Source organism: Aedes aegypti, chromosome 2 (genome assembly GCF_002204515.2).
Source record: "Aedes aegypti strain LVP_AGWG chromosome 2, AaegL5.0 Primary Assembly, whole genome shotgun sequence".
Lineage (NCBI taxonomy): Eukaryota > Metazoa > Arthropoda > Insecta > Diptera > Culicidae > Aedes > Aedes aegypti.
In genome coordinates, this window is record NC_035108.1 from 26564347 (window position 1) to 26582872 (window position 18526).

Sequence of the window (18526 nt, forward strand, 5' to 3'; positions counted from 1 at the left end):
AAGGAGCACTAGTTTGAGGTTGGAAAACCAGAATTCGCTCCCAATACGACAATTCGTCCGGTGGGGTGTGCTGCTGTCGTCATGATGATGGTTGACGAGAGCAATGTCAAACTCATTCATGGATTCAAAACATTCGGAACAAAATATTTATTTTACCGCTTACTTCACTCATGTATAAAATTGAATGAGATCCAATGGTAGAGAATTCATTTATCTACCCAATGGTATTTTTAGGGGCAGCGGAGAATGTCCCGAAGCGTGTTTTATTCAGGCGCAAAAATCGCTCAGGCGAAAGTTCCAATGAAATTAACCTCACATATCCTGGTTTCCCAACCTCAAACTAGTGCTCCTACCAGCCGGATCTCAATTTTTATGAAAGTAGTGCAATAATACAAAAAACAAACGTATGTAGAACATAGAGAATGGATATTCCTACCTTTTCCGCCTAACTGTTTCACTGTGAACCGTCTTATATCAGGAAAATAAAACATTTTTCCCCACAGCGGCATGTGATGGATGCGTGAAAAATCAAATCTCTCATCATCTGACTAGTTGCGCTACCAAAGTATAGATGGCTAACAGTATGTTGCGTTTTGCGATTGGAAGCGTATATGTGAGGTTGGTTTCATTGGAACTTTCGCCTGAGCGATTTTTGCACTTGAATAAAACACGTTTAGAAACATTCTCCGCTGCCTCCATTGGGAAGAGAAATGAATTCTCTATAGGGTAGATGTACCAATAGTGGAGGTACTAAGCACGATTGAACTTCATTTAACCAACTAAATTCATGAAGCGCAATTAATGCACATGTTGATGTTGTAACGGGAAGTAACGACCATTGACTTAATGAGAAAAATGATTTCATCGTAGTAATCTACGGCATGTCAGTGAAAAATAATACCTCCACTATTGGTACAGTGTTCCTATAGTTGCGGTATTTTTTTAATTTGTGTTCCTATAGTTGCGGTATCCGTTGTTTTCTTATGGGACCCTCCACTATAGGAACACTTTATCGCGCAACTATTGGTACAAGCAAAAACAGTTTTAGCAATTTTAGTGATATTTTATCAGTTTTAAAGCAATTTGAACGCTCTTTTCAACTATTCCGTGTATCAACAAACCAATACATCGATTGGCAGTGTCGGTTCTGTGGCTAATGCAATTAAACCAGTGAAAACGGCACTACCGCAACTATAGGGGCACCCACAACTAAGGGAACACTTACCCTACCATTGAATTTCATTCAATTTCATACATCATTTCACTTAAGCGGTGAAAATAAATATTTTGTTCCGAATGTTTTGAAACCATGAACGAGTTTGACATTGCTCTCGTCAACCATCATCATGACGACAGCAGCACACCCCACCGGGCGAATTGTCGTTTTGGGAGCGAATTGACAATATTGTCATGAGCGTTCTCTCATGAAATGAAAACGACTCCGCAAAATTCGTTTCTCTCAAGTTCGATCTGCTTAGCTGTGATATGTTCGTAAAAAGAGACCAAACGTACCCCTCGTTTCAACATAACTGTCAAACTTTCGCGAGCATAAAAATCATCAACCATCATCGCCACCCGAGCCGTCATCATTGACAGCCCAGAGGTGACACCAACACAAGTGATAAATAAATTCGATTCGCAATCATTCTGGGCTGCAGAAAATATTTTTATCAAACTTCGGGAGTGTCTTAAGCAGTGAAATTGGAAGAAAATTGTGTTAATTTATAGTGTGAATTCTCAATTGATCAAGCCGCTGCATTGCTCAACGTTGAGCAATTCAATTAAACTCCGCCGCGTGACGTAAGAAGGGTTGTTTTCCGACGTTCGCATCAGAGCTTGTGACTTTTCGCTGCAGTGAAGAAAAAAAAATCTTCCCCTCTTGCCGACCAATAACACGATCGGATTGACCATCGGAAACTGTGACCAAATTGGAATTGATTTCATTGGATACCGATAGAACTTCGAAGCTGAAGAGATCGTTAGGCAACACGGAACTATGGTAAGTAGGGGAGGGGCTCAAAATTTACATGATTCAGATCAGTTTTGAATGCATAGCATTAGAGTCAATTAGTGTTAGGTTGGTTATCGGGAGGGGTTCGTAGTGTAGATAGCCTCCCACTAATATATGGTCAAATCAACAACATATTACGAAAATTTTTAATTTTTGACGTATTTACAGTTGTTGGTGCTATGTATCTAAAGTGTTTTGTGATAAGGGAAATTATAAGAAATGACTGGTTCACTTGGAGGTAAAAATCTAACTCATTTATTGGTCTATATTTGTATCGCGAAAAGCTTTGCTATTGCATCTCGGTTACATTCCGATATCGAAATATGTTAGTATAACAGTTATCTTCGGACACGACAATCCTCGAGGATATCCATTACCTTTTAGGGGCAATGGGGGCAATATAAGCCACCCCGGTTTTGACCTCAAAAACAGTGTTTTAATGTCTAGTGTCATTATGATCTGCTAAAGGATGCCTCAAATAGCCACCACAATAAAAACCGTAAGAATATTCGTTTGAACACTCAAGATATTGACAAAAATGTACAAATTTTTCCTTCATCATGAAAAGCTTATAATTTTGACAGTTTTTAATTAAGCCTAAAAGGCAATTATATTTATAATTCTGGTAAATTTTACCAATCCATTGAAACTTCTGATCATAATGAACAGTTCGTGAGCGAAATTAGATTTGTTCGTAACCAAAATTATTGAAAAACAATATATTATTTTCAAGATGAAGGGGCGAGGCAAAATGAGCCACCTAGATTTAAGCAAAACAAACGATGTTTTGAACATAAAAATGCATTGCATAAATATACCAGATTACGTTTTTACTGCATAGTCATCTTTATGCACCATTACAAGTGGAACACTTTGCTAGTAAATACATTGAACCAAGTACAGGTCGGAATCGATTATCCGGAGTATCGATTTTTGTTCACTCCGGATAATCGAATCACTAAGAAAAAAATTGGTATCTTTGATATAAAAGAACTGATATATTTTCTTATTTAGTTATTTTATTTATATGATGCATTTGCGTAGCCAGAATTTTTTTCTAGGAACAATAGGGGTCTCTACAAGAAACAAAAATTTTGACCAGCATAAAAAAAACACTTTTTTAAACCCCCCCTTTTTTAAATACGTTCTAAACTGCACAACCATTCATATTGTACATTGCAATACCAAATTATTTCAGATTTATGCATAAAAATTGAAAAACAAGAACATCAAAAAACGAATTCCAGATGATGAGTCTAAAATTCCGGATAATCGAATCTCGGATAATCGAGTCCCTAGATAATCGAGTCTCCGGATAATCGAGTCCGACCTGTATCGCAATTTAGTGCTAGTATAACATGGTCTGTTTACTATGTATTATGTATCTTTAAAAAAATAAGTCGTCAGAATCAATAATTTCAAGCAAAGCTAATTCAATTTCCTTACCAATAATGTACTCTTCATCACTAACTTTTGTCTATACTGTTTTAAATAAAAATCATTCGATTGAATGAGGTGGCTCATAATGCCCCATATGGTTGGTGACCACGTAGAAAAACATGGTTTTCCAAAAAAATCCTGAAATAATTTGCAAGTTGATGTTAACATTAATTATCGACGTAACATGGAAGATAACATTTCATAGTACAAGTCACTTGCATTTAAACCATAATTTTTGCTGTTTTTCTATGCATTCCATGACGTTTTTCTTGCCCCGATCACCCCTACTTAAGAATTAAACAAATGTGATTCTATTATATTTTTTTTTTATAAAACGTACATGCAATTCTGAACAATGGTTATTTAAAACATCAAAGCTATTTCTTAATTTTAATTCATTTTTAATATAATCACTGGTTCGACCTTCGACTTGACTCGGTATCTCTATTTACTTCTCGTCGTTGCTTCTTCAAACGGTCAGATCTTCTAACTCCTGAAATGATAGGTTTAGAATTTTTGTTACTAATTTTCAAACACGATTGACTCGGAAAGGGTTCCTCTTCAGAGTCGTCTTCACGAAACCTTTCGGAATTATTTTAGATTTGTGTAACCCCGGTTGTCTGATCACAATGTGCTGATAACACATGACCATTCACCGAAATTTGGAAAACATTCAATGATAGTCTCTTAACAAATGTCGCCTCCAACCATCGCTCGACATGTTTGAGACAGTAGTTTCCATACCATAATGCGTCCCACGAATTAAAATATTTTAGCGCGTGTTACGTTACGGCAATCTGACTCATGATATCATGAGTCCAAATCATGGTGTATTTTCATAAGACGAAAACACGCTGGAATCATGAAATCATGAGTCATAATCTTGTTTTTGGATTCTGATTTCTACCCCTGTACCCGCATAAACTGGCATGAACTGGTAGACGCAGTGGTATATACGGTCTACTGTGGCAGCCAGGTTAATGCATCATCAGTTCTTCCCCATTCCCCTCATTGGTCAGCATTCTGACGTAGCAGGCGCTGTTTCTCCCCTAAAAATAGAACATCACCAACACTTATACACTGAGGGTGTCTGTTAGTATCAAGCAGGCATCTGGTTGGTCCCTTGTGTAAGTGCAGCTGATCTGGCGATACTGGAGTTGCGACCACGGGCGGCCAATCAAGCTCAAGCTCCATAAAACGGTTATCGCTTTGATTGGTGTCTGTTTGTTTTGTCTCTTTTCGGTTCCCTTTTGGTCTCTTTTGTGTCTCGTTTTTCTTCAAGCATGGGGCAGCTCTCAAGTTCCTATTTTTAGGAAACTTAGTCGCTACCAGCCCTGTACTAGGAATCCTCAGGACCGCATTGAGTCTCGTTGGTTTTTTTTGCTTAGAGAACGCTAGAAAGCTGCATCTGGATATTTCAGAGTATCCATGGACTCCGCAAGTACCTATTAAATATGTCCAAGATTCCACTGAATAATTACGCTAGAAATATGCATAATCTCGCTTAGAAACATTGCAAGGTTGCTAAGAGAACTGAATTCAGTCATCTCTGTAGACCTTGTATGGGTACCTGGCCATTTTTCCATTGCTGGAAATGAATTGGCTGATGCGTTAGCTTGCAATGCAGCATCGCAAGACTTCATTGGCCAGCTATTCCGATTTCGAAGTGCTGGGCGAAGCTTTAGATAAATTCTTGGCCGGCAACTCAGCACAAGCAATGTTGAAATAGTTTGGAGCCGTGTCGTCAAACAAAATTGTACATTACTGAGCTATTATCAAGGGTGGCGAAGTATTTAACAAATCTGTCAAAGCAGAATTGCAGCCTTGACAGGCCACTGTCGACTCAACTATCACATGGCAAATATTCAGCGTGCTGACTCATTTATATGTGATGGTTGTGATTCAGATTATGGAACTTTGTATCATCTGATATGTAATTGTCCAGTTTTCGCGCAACTGCGATTCCGATTACTTGGTGAACACTTATGGAGTGAAACTGATTTCAAAAGCCTGAATCTTCAGGACATTCTGTTATTCTTAACCCGCTGTGGTAATGACCTATAGGCTCTCATTATGCTCATGCGTTTTGCAGTGTTCTGTTAAGGTCTATATCACAACTCTAGCATAACTTATGATCTCGCCCTAAAAGCCATTGCTAACCATAGCAGCTCGTTGTTGTTAAACAAATGAATGGACCAAAAATAAAAAAAATATCGTCACTGAGATATAGAGGAGGATTTTTTCTTCTTCGTAGCATGGTAAAACAACGTGTAAATCCATTCGTTTGGTCAGTAACAACAATTGACAGTTGTACGTGATCTCCCAGCTGGATTGGAAGGAGGTAGTTTCAGCTGCGGTAATTTATATGCGTCTGAAGATGGCCGAAATAGTATAGTAGGCCGAAACGTCACGCAAACGATAATGCAATGTTTTATTTGTTCACCGAAAAACATCAATAAAGTCGATAGATATAGTAGAAGCATTAGCCGTAGAACGCTGATGTCGCGACTGTTCGTGTGACCAACATCTAGTTTGCCACGCTCTGACAGCTTGAGTACCGGGTCTATAAGTGTCAAATAAATTTTTCCGACTAAAATAAAACATTCTCTACAACATGGCACTAAACAAGCAATCAAAACCTTCAATAGCAAGTTATAATGAAATAATTCTATTTTATGATAACAGCGCCACTAGCGTTCTACTACTTATATTTCTATTATAGATATCAGGGTGGCCACCGAACCGGGAAAAACGGGAAAAGCGGGAAAAAGACGGGAGTTTGAATCCATCGGGAAAAACCGGGAATTTGAGATGGTCACCGGGAAAATAATTTTGAACGGACATCTTCAAGCCCTAAATCTACAAAACACCAAAAATAAGTTGTTGAAAGTATGATATTTCCATTAAGCATCTGTAACCTTGGACAAATTACATTTAAATATTAATGATTCAACTACTTGTAGAAATAGTTTACTTTGTTGTTGAAGTTTATTCTTAGAAATGTTTCAAATTAGTTGGTAATGTTTCGAAATATTTTACGATTTTTTTCTCTTACTGTTACTGTTCTGTTCTCTGGCTTATCTGACTCGAAGTTTTGAATCAGAGTTTTAAAATTTATTGCAAAAGTACTTGTTATTAATTATGAATCGTGGTTTACGGCCAACCAGCCGAGTGGAAGTTTAACAACTACCGAAAAGCTAAACATTACATATAATTTGCAATTGGATTAGATGGACAAATTGATGTGAAGATTTGCGAAAAAGTTACACGTCTTCTCAGTGAGAATCGAACTCACGACTCCTCGATCTCTAGTTGGGGCGCGTTAACACTACGCCATGAGAGGACTCATGAACGCAGATATGTATAGATATATATATATATAGAAAGCGTTGTGTTTGGATGAGCATCTAATTCTTCCGAAAGAGGTGCACTTTGCGAAAAAGGACCACGTGATTATTGAGCTGAAATCGAATTCAGGTTAACTTCTGAGTCCTCTCATGGCGTAGTGGTAACCCGACCAGAACCACATAACAAAGTTCCTAACAGCAGCAGTTATAAATAACAGAAATTGATATAATTTTGTTATCAAGATGGCTTTGTTCTCAACTTGTTATATTTTTAGTAACACATTTATAACAACATTTGTTATATTTTTGACATCGCATTTATAAGTTTGTTGTAAATAAAATCCGGTGTCATAAACAGTAACATTGTTAGCAATAATTTTGTTATTTTGTAACACCCTTGCAACACATTCTGTAATATTGTTGTTATAATTATAACAGGGTTTTCTATATTTAAGTTTAATTTGATGCAAATTTTGTTAGAATTTCTGTTATTTTAACTACTAACGGTGCATGTTTTATAACAACTGGTGTTATAAAAGAATCATATCAGGGGAACACATTCTGTAATAATCTTGTTTCTTCCATCTGGTCGGGAACGCGCCCCAACTAGAGATCGGGGTGTCGTGAGTTCGATTCTCACTGAGAAGACGTGTAACTTTTTCGCAAATCTTCACATCAATTTGTCCATCTAATCCAATTGCAAATTATATGTAATGTTTAGCTTTTCGGTAGTTGTTATTGCAAAAGTTTTAAGCACTCAAACATATTGGATTCAAAATATTCTTTAGTTACTGAATAATACATCGAAAAATCTGAATATTTTTGACTACAATGCTTTATTTACAAGAGCTTCTAATGTATCAATCGTTATCTAATCGGCTAAAAATTAAATAAGTAAGGCAAGACACATGCTTCAACATGTGAAGCTTTGTTTCATCATTAGCTTAAACTTATTTACTTAAGTGAACACTTCATTTTTATGAAAAATAAAATCGAAAGATTAGGAATTGAAATACTTTTAAATAGGCTGGTAATAAAATGTACAAAAGAGGCATATCTATATAAACTAAATTGGAATGGTGTTTGTATGCCATGAGTTGGCTTGAGAACGTAACGATCGATGTGAATAATGCTTTCACTTTTTTTCATCAGGGACTCCAACGTGTGTTTGAAGAATAATATTTTTATAAATCCTCTGAGAATGTTGAAAAAACGGGAAATGCAAATTGGACATAAACTTCGGGATTTTTGTCAAAACCACTACGGCCTACTCTTCCCATAAAGGCATAACTGTCCCATATGAAATTAGTATGCATTGAGAAAACAACGCTCAAAGTTTTAAGTTTGCCATCTCATACAAATCTTTATAATTTTCTAGATATTTTCTGGATGACAATTTCATTCAACACCAACACACAGATTACTCATTTTGCTTCTATTGATCAACAAAAAATATAAACTTAGACATAAATCCAAATTCGCAGTTGATTTTGGGCTTGAAAGTTCATATAGCGATTGTTATGCCTTTATTTTTCAATATGGGACTACACCAACTTCATATTTTTCCACTACATTTTCAAACAAAATGTGTTAAGTTTTATATGTTTAGTATAGTATATAGTATAACATGAATGTTGGGATGTAAAAAGGTGTTGGTTCGAAAATCAATATGGGACAGTTATGCTTTTATGGGCAGTACTGGTCAATATAACGTTTGCCAGGACAGCTGACAGTTGATAAATATGGACTTGGTAGCTTTTAAATAAACCCATGTCAAAATGAATCAAAAGTACCAAGAGCAGAAACCGTCCTATTCGCACAATTGGGGGGATTAAAAACTCAGTTTTGAGAAAATCGACTTATTTTTTTTTTGTTCCATACTAATTTTACGGGAGCCAAAAAAAAGCCAATCTTTTACGAATAATATAGTTTTTTTTATTGGATGAAAAAATCAGTTAATTTTTTAGTATATTCAATTAAAAACCGGCCAAAGGGTCACCCTTTTGCGTTTGGGCCCCTCAATTAAAAACCGGGAAAATTTAGAAAATTATACCGGGAAAACCGGGTGTTTGCGCACATAAGAGCGTCTGTGTGGTAGTCGGAATCTTGTCGGACACCTTTCATTCATTGTCGTGGTGATATCCGGAACTGTAGCAGAATTGGCACACGAAATTGCTGAACTACAACACAACGTTTATTTGACGGACAAGTGGCACACAAAGTCTTCTGTATTAATACGGATGTACAGACTAATTGTTCTGAACTATTTCTAAAAGCAATTATAGAGCGGTCAATCACCTTTTACTGGAAGTGTGTTGCACATAATACTAAGTTTTGGCGGTAACAGTACTGAGTGACTGAGTGCATAACAATTCCATGAGATTTAGTTACGGTTACACTACAGTCTGACTATTCTAATCTGAATTCATTGATTCCATCTGAACTTGCGTAAACACCGGGAAAAAAGCGGGAATTTTATTTGGTGACCACCCTGAAATATTAATCAACGGTGATTAAACCCAAGAAATAAACCCAAAAAAAAATACAGTAACAACAGCGTTTTTGAATGAGAGCCAAAATTACCATTTCATACGGAACCCAGGTACCTTGAAAATGGCGCAAGATTAAAAAAGCCCCTCTGTGATTTTCCTCAAGCATGGCACATTTTGTAACAACGGCTTTGAAAGAAACCCAATATTGACGTTCCCAGCTAGAAAATTCTGGCTTATCGAATTTCATTGCTCTATTCAAATGCTTCTGACACACAGTGCGACGACCAGAGCGAGAGCGCAAAATATTTGATCAACGCGAACGCGGTGTGGAAAGAAGAACGCAACGGTTATCAGTAAGGAGGTACACAGTTATCGGCGAGCTTTCAACGCGCAATGCTTGCTGCAGTTGAGCGTAACCTACGCGAGACGACTACTTTGGCGGAACTAGAAGTTACCGAAGATTGATTCCAGTTTCCAGTCTTCTGTGCGAACGGCCATGTACCTGTGGAATTCGGCGTTATACCGGAAGGTGGACACGCAGGTACTGCTGCAGGGTTCGTAGCTAGAATTTGCATTGATTTTCGATGTTCAATGTGTCGTGATGTGTCAATCAATTATCAGTGTTTGATACGCATTTCAATTGATTCTCTGATCTGGAACTGATTACGGGGCGTTTTAATTGTTTGAAGCAGTGTATTCGAGAATGTCATTTCATTTTGAATTTCTTATAAATTGGGCTTATTTCAGACATATTCAGAACAAGTTCTCCGTGGGTAGGTCATGGAACCATAGGGAAAATTTTAAAATCACAACAATAAAATAGCGATACATGATACTGAAGAACTTGCCTGGGTAGAAGCACCGGTTTTTGGCACAAATCTCCCAACTGGTGGGGAACGTGTGTCTGGAGCCGGCCTTTAATGCACGTGGTATATGGAAAATCGATTCTTCCTATCTCTAGAACCTTTCAGAAAAATTATGCTCTTGTATTCGTGAGTAAACATTTTGCCCCATTTATCTCTGTAATGCAAATCTTAGTTTTACTATTGATTATTACTACATTTATCCACCAATTTCATTTTGTTGTAACATATATTTCCATATATTCTTTAATCCTTATCCTTCTTCCAGCCGCAAACTCCCATCAACTCGCTGGACGAGCAGGACAAGCTGCTGAGCGATGCCATCACCGTGGTACGGGCACAGGCCTTCCAGATGAAGCGCTTCCTGGACAAGCAACGCCTGATGGAGGCCATGCGTTGTGCGTCGTCCATGCTCGGTGAACTGCGCACCTCGCTGCTGTCGCCGAAGAGCTACTACGAGCTGTACATGGCCATAACGGACGAGCTGCGGCACTTCGAGCACTATCTGCTGGACGAGTTCCAGAAGGGGCGGAAGGTTCCGGATCTGTACGAACATGTGCAGTACGCGGGCAATATCGTCCCGCGGTTGTACCTGCTGATTACGGTGGGGCTGGTGTACATCAAGACTAACTCTTCGCTCAAGAGGAGCATTCTGAAGGTACGTATTGTGTATGGTATTAGGGCGTTTCAAAGTTCCGTAAAACGGGGTATTTTTGATAATGCAGGTAACTTTGATAGTGCGTTACCCACCACATAGTAAACGAAATATCATTAGTTCTGTTAATCGGTTAAACAAAACAAATACAAAACTTAAGAATGTTAGTATGACACTTCATGTAAGAGCTGTTTTTATTTGAATCGAGAACATTTGAGGCTTTATATACGAGTAAAAAAAAGAAACGATTTTAGCATTTTCGAAACGCTTACAAACAATCTGTTCTACCTACGATCACTATTTGATGCAATTTGAACTTGAATAAGGTCTTAACGAAAAGCATTTTCACAAACTAGGACCATTTTTGTAATGTAAGTCAGATATTTCCATATAACGTTAAACGCCTAAAGGTATGCAATGCCCTATAAAGAAAACCGACTTTCGACTAAGGTACCGCGGGGCAAGTGGGTAAATGGGGTAAGTGAAAACAATTGATATATTTCACTGAATATGTGAAATAACGTTTTGAACTCATGCGTAAACCTTTGAGGCCATTGAGAACATTACGATAGGTAAGATATTTCTGAGATTTTTCAGCCATTATTGCATAATAGAGCGAAAAATTGTTAACCTGTCAACTGTTACTCCGTAACAAGTTGGCAGCGTACAATCCTATTTTAATATTTTCAGTGGAAAAAAGTTGCGGCAAATAATTTCCTGTACCACTTCTTAGTTGCCCTCTGTGACAGTTTCAAACTGCAATTAAAAAAGTTTTAGAATTAATTCGACGTAGACCTAAAAATAACTAAATTTAAACACCGTCAATTTTCATATCAGGTGGGCAAGTGAAAAGTTTATCATTAGAGATTGAATTTGTGTTTTCTCTTTAAGTCGCCATAAGTAAACATGATTCGCAATTATCATAGAAAAACATAACGTGCTGATAATTCAAGAAACACTATACTCAAGCGTTAAAAGCTATTAGAAATCATGGAATTTCTCTAAAAGATGTTGTCAAACATTACAATATTAATATGTCTACTTCGGGCAGCCAATTAAAAGGAAGACGTTGACTGAAAAGTTGCAATATTAGAGAACACACGGAAATCTCGTGGAATGTCTATGTAAAGCTAGTTCAAAACATAAAAATGGGATATAGGTCTATCCACATAAAAAAGATTCTAAATACGTTATTGAAGGATTCCGTTTGATTTCTCCCGAAGAGTTATCCGACGTCATATCCGACTTTCTCAATAACAAATAACGAGCGGTGGGAATTATACAGAGCAGAAATGCAATTGCTGTCCTATAATGTAAGAACTAACATTGAAAATGTTGCAGTTATAACGTTGTCGAATCATTTCAACTAACATAACTGAACAGAAGAAAATTCAAGTGAAAAGAATAACATTTTCTTTGTTGACATATTACTTATGTTATTGTTCATTGGGAAGCCTTAACAAATGTTAAAGCTTATAGAAATCGTGGATATAACTGTTTATTTTTGAATTTATTATTCAAAACGGTAAACTTTTCACTTGCCCCACTTTTGGGGCAAGTGAAAAGTAAGGAGACATTTTTCAAAAACTTTTTCTGTATTTTTTTCTTCAATTTTTCATAAAAATCAATTTCAGCATGCTGCTTATATTTGGTGGGAGTCAAGCTAAAAAATATACACGACCTCATTTGTTTCAATTTAAAGTCTCTAGAATTTGAAGAATCTCAACTATGCGAATTCCATTACCCACTTGCCCCACGGTACCTTATATGAAATATTATATATTCATTCAAAATAAATCTTTTGGCAATCTATCAACTGCAATAGATAGCTAGGATGCCAGTACTTGTTTTTTATAATATAAATTATAATTCGAGAGCGAGAGAAGCAGCTGTTGTGTAAGTTTCGGTCAGCCAATCGGGAGCGTCTTGGAGACTCCCCGACTCAACTGCCTCAGGGTCGGCACGCTTACCGTAATTTACCGCGGACAGGGAATCTTCGCACTCGAAATTTAGGAAAACCCACAGCACTTCACTGGTCAAAAACTCCTACTTTATTGCCTTCACTCCAGTTTCACAGGTTTATTTGGGCTACACCTTCTCCTCTCTGTCTACTTCTTTGCTAACACTTTCTTCCCACTTTCTTACAGACTAACCTGACCTTTGTCTTCCTTGTTAGGGGCCCCTTCTTCTCGCAGCTACCACCAAACTCCTTCCTCACGACCTGGTATCGGCCTTCGGCGCTCTCCTGCGTCGACCACGTCTGGCCACGCTCTTCTCGGGTTGGCTTGGGGAACTTCGGCTGCGGCCTGCTGGGACCCTCCTACGCGTCCTAGGCTACCGATTTGGTGACGGATCGGTCTTCGGCTTATAACGAGGCCGGAAAGTACCCGGAATAGGTCTCTAGGACGTCGTAGGGCGGTAATAGAAATGTGGTTCTATACCAAAAACGGCGGGGTCCTGGTGTCCACTTTCCGCTATCTTCTTCCTCAACTCTTTGTCTGCTTTTCACTTAACTTTTTGAATTCTAGCTTAACGACTAGCTTCTTCAGCTGTATCCGGGCAAGTGAACGACCAGTAATTTATTTTCGACCGTAGAGGTTCTTGACCTAGGTCGTCGGTCATTCCCCTTAACCATTCGGGTTTTCAACGATGGCCCCCATTTCGCCACCCCTCATGGCTGCCCGAACGTTATGCTACCAGACATCTGGTGGTGGGTTTTGGGAGCTCGGTGGGTGGTAGCCTGCATGGTTATGGTTAACTGACATACATTTGCCCTAGTTGTATGCCTAGTGCTACTGGGAAAAACCTACATAACTATTACAAACATTTCCTGTCATATATTTCAACGGACAAACAAAATACAAAATCACCTTAACACTATCAACTGACAAACCAAACACTTACAGTTGGCTGTGAAGTTTCAAGGTAATGCTGTGGCCATCGGAGAACGTTCTGGAGCCAGTGGCGTGCCGGAAAATGTCGTGCCGTATAGAATGCCACCATCGTTGTTGTTGCAGCAAACAAGATTGCTGACATTCGACGGCAAATACGAGCACTGGCACAAGTTCAAGCCCAGATTTTGTGATATTGTCGACCGGTGCACCCAGGATTCCCCGGCGACGAAACTCCATTCCTTGGATAAGGTGTTGATCGGAGAAGCGAAAGAGGCAATCGATGAGCAGAACCTCAACGATAACAACTACGACGGTGCATGGAGAATTCTGGTCGAACGCTACGAAAACCTTCCGATGGTGATTCATGGCCAATGAGTTGTCAGTGGAACTGCGAACCTTGATCGACGACTGTACGAAGCGTGTGGAGTAGACTGGCCCAGCTCAGTATAGGACAAAAATAAAGTTGTATAATTCTACGGGGCACCCCCCAGAATTATTCCTTAGGGTTAGAGGAAGACTTCCTGAAAATTACAGCTCATTTGGTCGTTACATGAGCTGGCGCATTTGAATTGAAGTTAATGTGGGATTCCTAGTCCCTTCGTTTGGTTATGCGACCTTGCCGCGATGGGAGGGCATAATCCATTAGCCCATATGATGGAAACCAAAGGCGTAACCTGTAGTGGTGGTATCACATTTTGGCACTTTTTGCTTAAAGCCGCGTCATAATTCATATGGCATAGACGCAATAATATCTCGGATGTGATCCAACGGACATTCTGCGTCATTGATAGAATTGATGCCCATTTCAAATAATTAATCTATTCGAAGTGGACATTAATACTATTGGTGACGTTCAGTTTGCCTTTTGCTAACCAGAATGATCCGTAGCCACTCTTACTATTAGCTAGCTAGATACATCGTTATCATATACGACGTAGGGAATACATAGGAACTCTTAGGAAAATGACTAGTAGATTCACTGAGTAGAAATAAGTGGCGACAATCTTATTTTAATATGGTTTTTACATTGCCATAATAAGAAATACCTCTTTTGTAACAGCGGTATAAATAATCTAATTCCAGCTTCATTTTCGCAAAATTTACAAATAGAAAGTAGGCGTTGTGAAGCATTGCATTTGCCACCGAAAAGTGAATCTTGTAGGAGACTGTAATAGAAGCCTAAGGTAACTTTACTCTTCAATATTCACTATAAAAATGACTATGGAAACTAAGACGCTGAGATCGATCATTAGGGTACACTTGCTAGTTTCGAAAAATTGTTGAACAGACAAGGAAAGCGACTTTTTTCTTTAAGGATATATGAACGTAATGACCAATAAATACTTTTAACAACAAAAATGAAATTAACTAGAACTACTACTAAACAGCCTAATTTTGTTAAGACTTGACGACACTTGACATTTAAGACTCTAATCTTACGTAAATAATGGAGCTGCTGATTTTCATAATGCTTCCTTTTCTCAGAAGCAAGGGAATATGGGTACTAATAAAAAACAGTGTTCATGTGGGCGCCATTGCCTAGTCCGTCTGAGTATTGGTCCTGGTAGAGGGGAAACTTGGCAAAAGCCAGACCGAGGGTTCAGCCTTGACAAGTTAAGCTGTCAGGCAGCTCCAACTGAATACCACACAAAAAAAAAGTTAATGTGGGATTCCTAGCTCAAACATATGGGAAACAGTACATCATCTACAGTTTGATTCAGGAAAATTGTTTATCGCGATCTATTGAACCCAGAATGTCAAAAACACTACTTGATACTATAGCGAACAATATTGTAGAACAGTGGTTCTCAACCTTTTCGGTGTTACGACCCCATTTGAAGTTTTACAAACGTCTCGCGGACCCCTAAAGATGCATGTTCTGGACATCAACCAAATGCAATAATTGTGCTATGGTCCTTTGGAGGAGTCCACTAATAATTCAGCCAGGAATGTAGATTTCTGGCTACTAGCATTTTTTCAAGAGTATGACAAAGAGCAGGGCAAGTAGAATAAACCATTCGGGCACCTTCATCATTCACTGAAACTCTGCAGTGAATCGCAGTTGTGTCCGGTTTTAGAATAGAGTAAAAAACAACCTGAGACAACAACGATTCACTTTGAGATGGTAAATTTTTCTCGACCGAAACTTTGCAATTAGAGTAGAAACAAACTGTAACGACCCCCCCCCCTAATATTTTTTGAATTTGTTTTCCTTAGTGGCTGAATTGTAACAAAAAATTTCTATTCATAAGTTCAACACAAAGTTTGATATAAATTACTGACTGAAATGTAAGGATAATCTAATCTAACTGTTTGATATACAGTAGCGCTCAAAAATAAGTTGGAAAACATTTTTAAATAAACATTGTCCTGTTTAAGTTACATAATTTTGGTTTCCAGTTTAATATAGGCAAAATTATAAAACTTTTGCTGTTGTTGCCATGAAAAAACAAGTTTACTATAGAAAATATGAAAAAGTTTGATTAGCTTGATAAAGCTCGTTACTGTCGAGTTAGGGTGCAATATATTTTATAATATATTGAACAGAAATTTCTTTATATAAGAGGATTGATTTTTTAATTATTTGTTGCTAGGAAATAGATTTCAATGAAAATGATAAAAGATTACACTTATAATATTTGGAATGTTCAGAAAATTTGAGCGATTATTATACAAATTATTCATCTCTATTATCATTTCAGTTGAACTCCATTATCGTTTCTATACTGAAATAATCTTATACAAACTATAATGAAAAAGTTAAATAATAAAAATTCTTCAAACAACCGAGTTATTAAGAATATTGAATGATAGGGCAATTTTGATAACACTCGAATCTGTTGTCCTCATTAATATTCAGGCTATTCCATCAAAAGTATTGATATATTAAAACGAATCAATGTGTTGATTGGGTGGAGATCTCCTGAAACATTGAATGCATAATTCACGGAACAAATATCTTGTTTTAATGCAATATTTGCCAAAAAGAGCATATTTTATTCACTTATAGAAATAAACCCTCAACAGAAAATATTAATTAAACTAAAACGGCTGACTTTATATCTTGTTATTAAATGGCAGAACAATGTACTCCAAGTAGTTAAAGCATCGATTTTTAATTAATTTATTAAACTTTTATTTTGTTCATTTATAAATTAGATACGAATATAGTATAATATTCACATAACTATTTAAAGCTTCAAAACATCTGTTTGATTGCATTTATCAAGAAAATCTAAAATTTCATAGATATTTTTTTCAATCTTTTCATATGAATGTTTTGAAGCTGAATGAAACCGGTTCTCTGCTGTGGGGAGAAATTGTGAAAAATGTTTGCCAGGAAGTCTTCGAAAGCTTTGTCGATCTGAACAGAACAGAAATCTACCTAAAATTACTGCGACAAATAGGGGTACCGGGGGCAGTATGGACACCCGGGGCAGAATGAACACCCCCTGTATCTTTGCATATATTCGCCTATGCACTACACTGCATTACACTTTCAATGCAAACAATATTTCAGTTGCCTATCGGAAGAGTAAACTATCCACTACAATTTCAGAAAAAATGTTCAAAACATTGATTTTAAATTGAAAAATTGAGCATGATTTTATTTGGTTCGAAAATTATAACATTCACACCTCACTAAATAAGGTTTCAGAAGCAAATGACTGCAAGTTGAACGATAATGTAGCTCTTGATTGAATCTTCAATTATTTATGCTATATTCAAAAATATAGTAGATTTTTTTCTGGTACTTTAAGACATTGAAAAACTTATATGGAAATTTCTTATACTGTTGGGGCAATATGGACACCGGGTGGCAAAGTAGAGCTGGCACTTCAAAGAGGAAGAAATATAACTTCAAACACAAAATTATCAAAAAATATTTAGCATTCAATGCAATAATTATGAAGTGGAACCACAAATCGGTTGAAAATCGTCAATTCTTGATTAAAACTAACCTGGAGGCAATATTGAAAACATCTCTACGAAAAATGTCGTAAATTGATTTCAATCATATTTTCAGTGGCACAGTGATCTGTCACTATGGTTTCCTGAATTCATTTTCCGAGGTTTTGAGAACGATCGCAGGACAATTTTCCTATAAACATTGAGGTGTCTATACTGCCCCATGGGGGTGTCCACTTTGCCCCGCTAGCTTGATGGCGACTACCAAATATAAGCTTTTTTTAAACCTTTTTTTGAAAACAAAATATTTTTTCCTGATTATGTATCCATGTTTAACAAATGCTCAAGAACTTTAAAAAGCAGACTGCACATAAAAACATTATAATATTCATGTTTTTACAGTCAAAATAGGCAAATTCCTTAGGGTGTTCATACTGCCCCGTGTCCCCCTATCGATCAAAAATTTCACTTCAAAACTTAATGGTAGATTCACAAGGCTTCCGCAAATGTTTTTTTTGTAAAAGTGGTGAAAAATCTTGCTTTGTTCAATTCTTCTAATAACCGCCGAAGTTCTGAGAAATTTTTGGAGGATTTTGCCATAAATCTGTCAAAATCTGCCAAGAATTAAACTTATTTTCCAGATCACATTGAAGTGAATTAGAATTGATCCGCGTTAAGTAAATATTCTGGCTTGCTATTTTAAAGCGATAGAATGACATTGAAGGAAATTCCCCAGTATTATCATAGTTGAAAGAATCAAAAAATGTTGCGGCTTAAACATATTACAATTTACAACTGATTATCAACTGATTATATTAGGAACAGATCCCCAACATTTATTCATTGATCAAGAGAAACGATACTTTCTCAATGTTTTTGCGGACCCCCTGGGAGCTCGTCACGGCCCCCTAGGGG

The 18526-nt window shown here is 37.3% G+C and overlaps 1 protein-coding gene across 4 annotated transcripts in view; it reads left to right on the plus strand.

Annotated features, from left to right (window-relative positions):
* The first annotated feature begins 1604 nt into the window (after positions 1-1604).
* LOC5577802 (vacuolar protein sorting-associated protein 35) overlaps positions 1605-18526 on the plus strand; it is a 38579-nt gene continuing 21657 nt past the window's right edge. For 2 of the 4 annotated variants that reach the window (XM_021840342.1, XM_021840343.1), the window contains exons 1-2: positions 1605-1999; positions 10422-10811. In XM_021840342.1, the coding sequence (XP_021696034.1) occupies positions 1997-1999; positions 10422-10811 (393 nt within the window). In that variant the 5' untranslated portion in view covers positions 1605-1996. Of the gene's footprint in view, positions 2000-9669; positions 9832-10421; positions 10812-18526 lie in introns of those variants that run through there. The other 2 variants (XM_021840340.1, XM_021840341.1) reach the window with 1 other exon arrangement.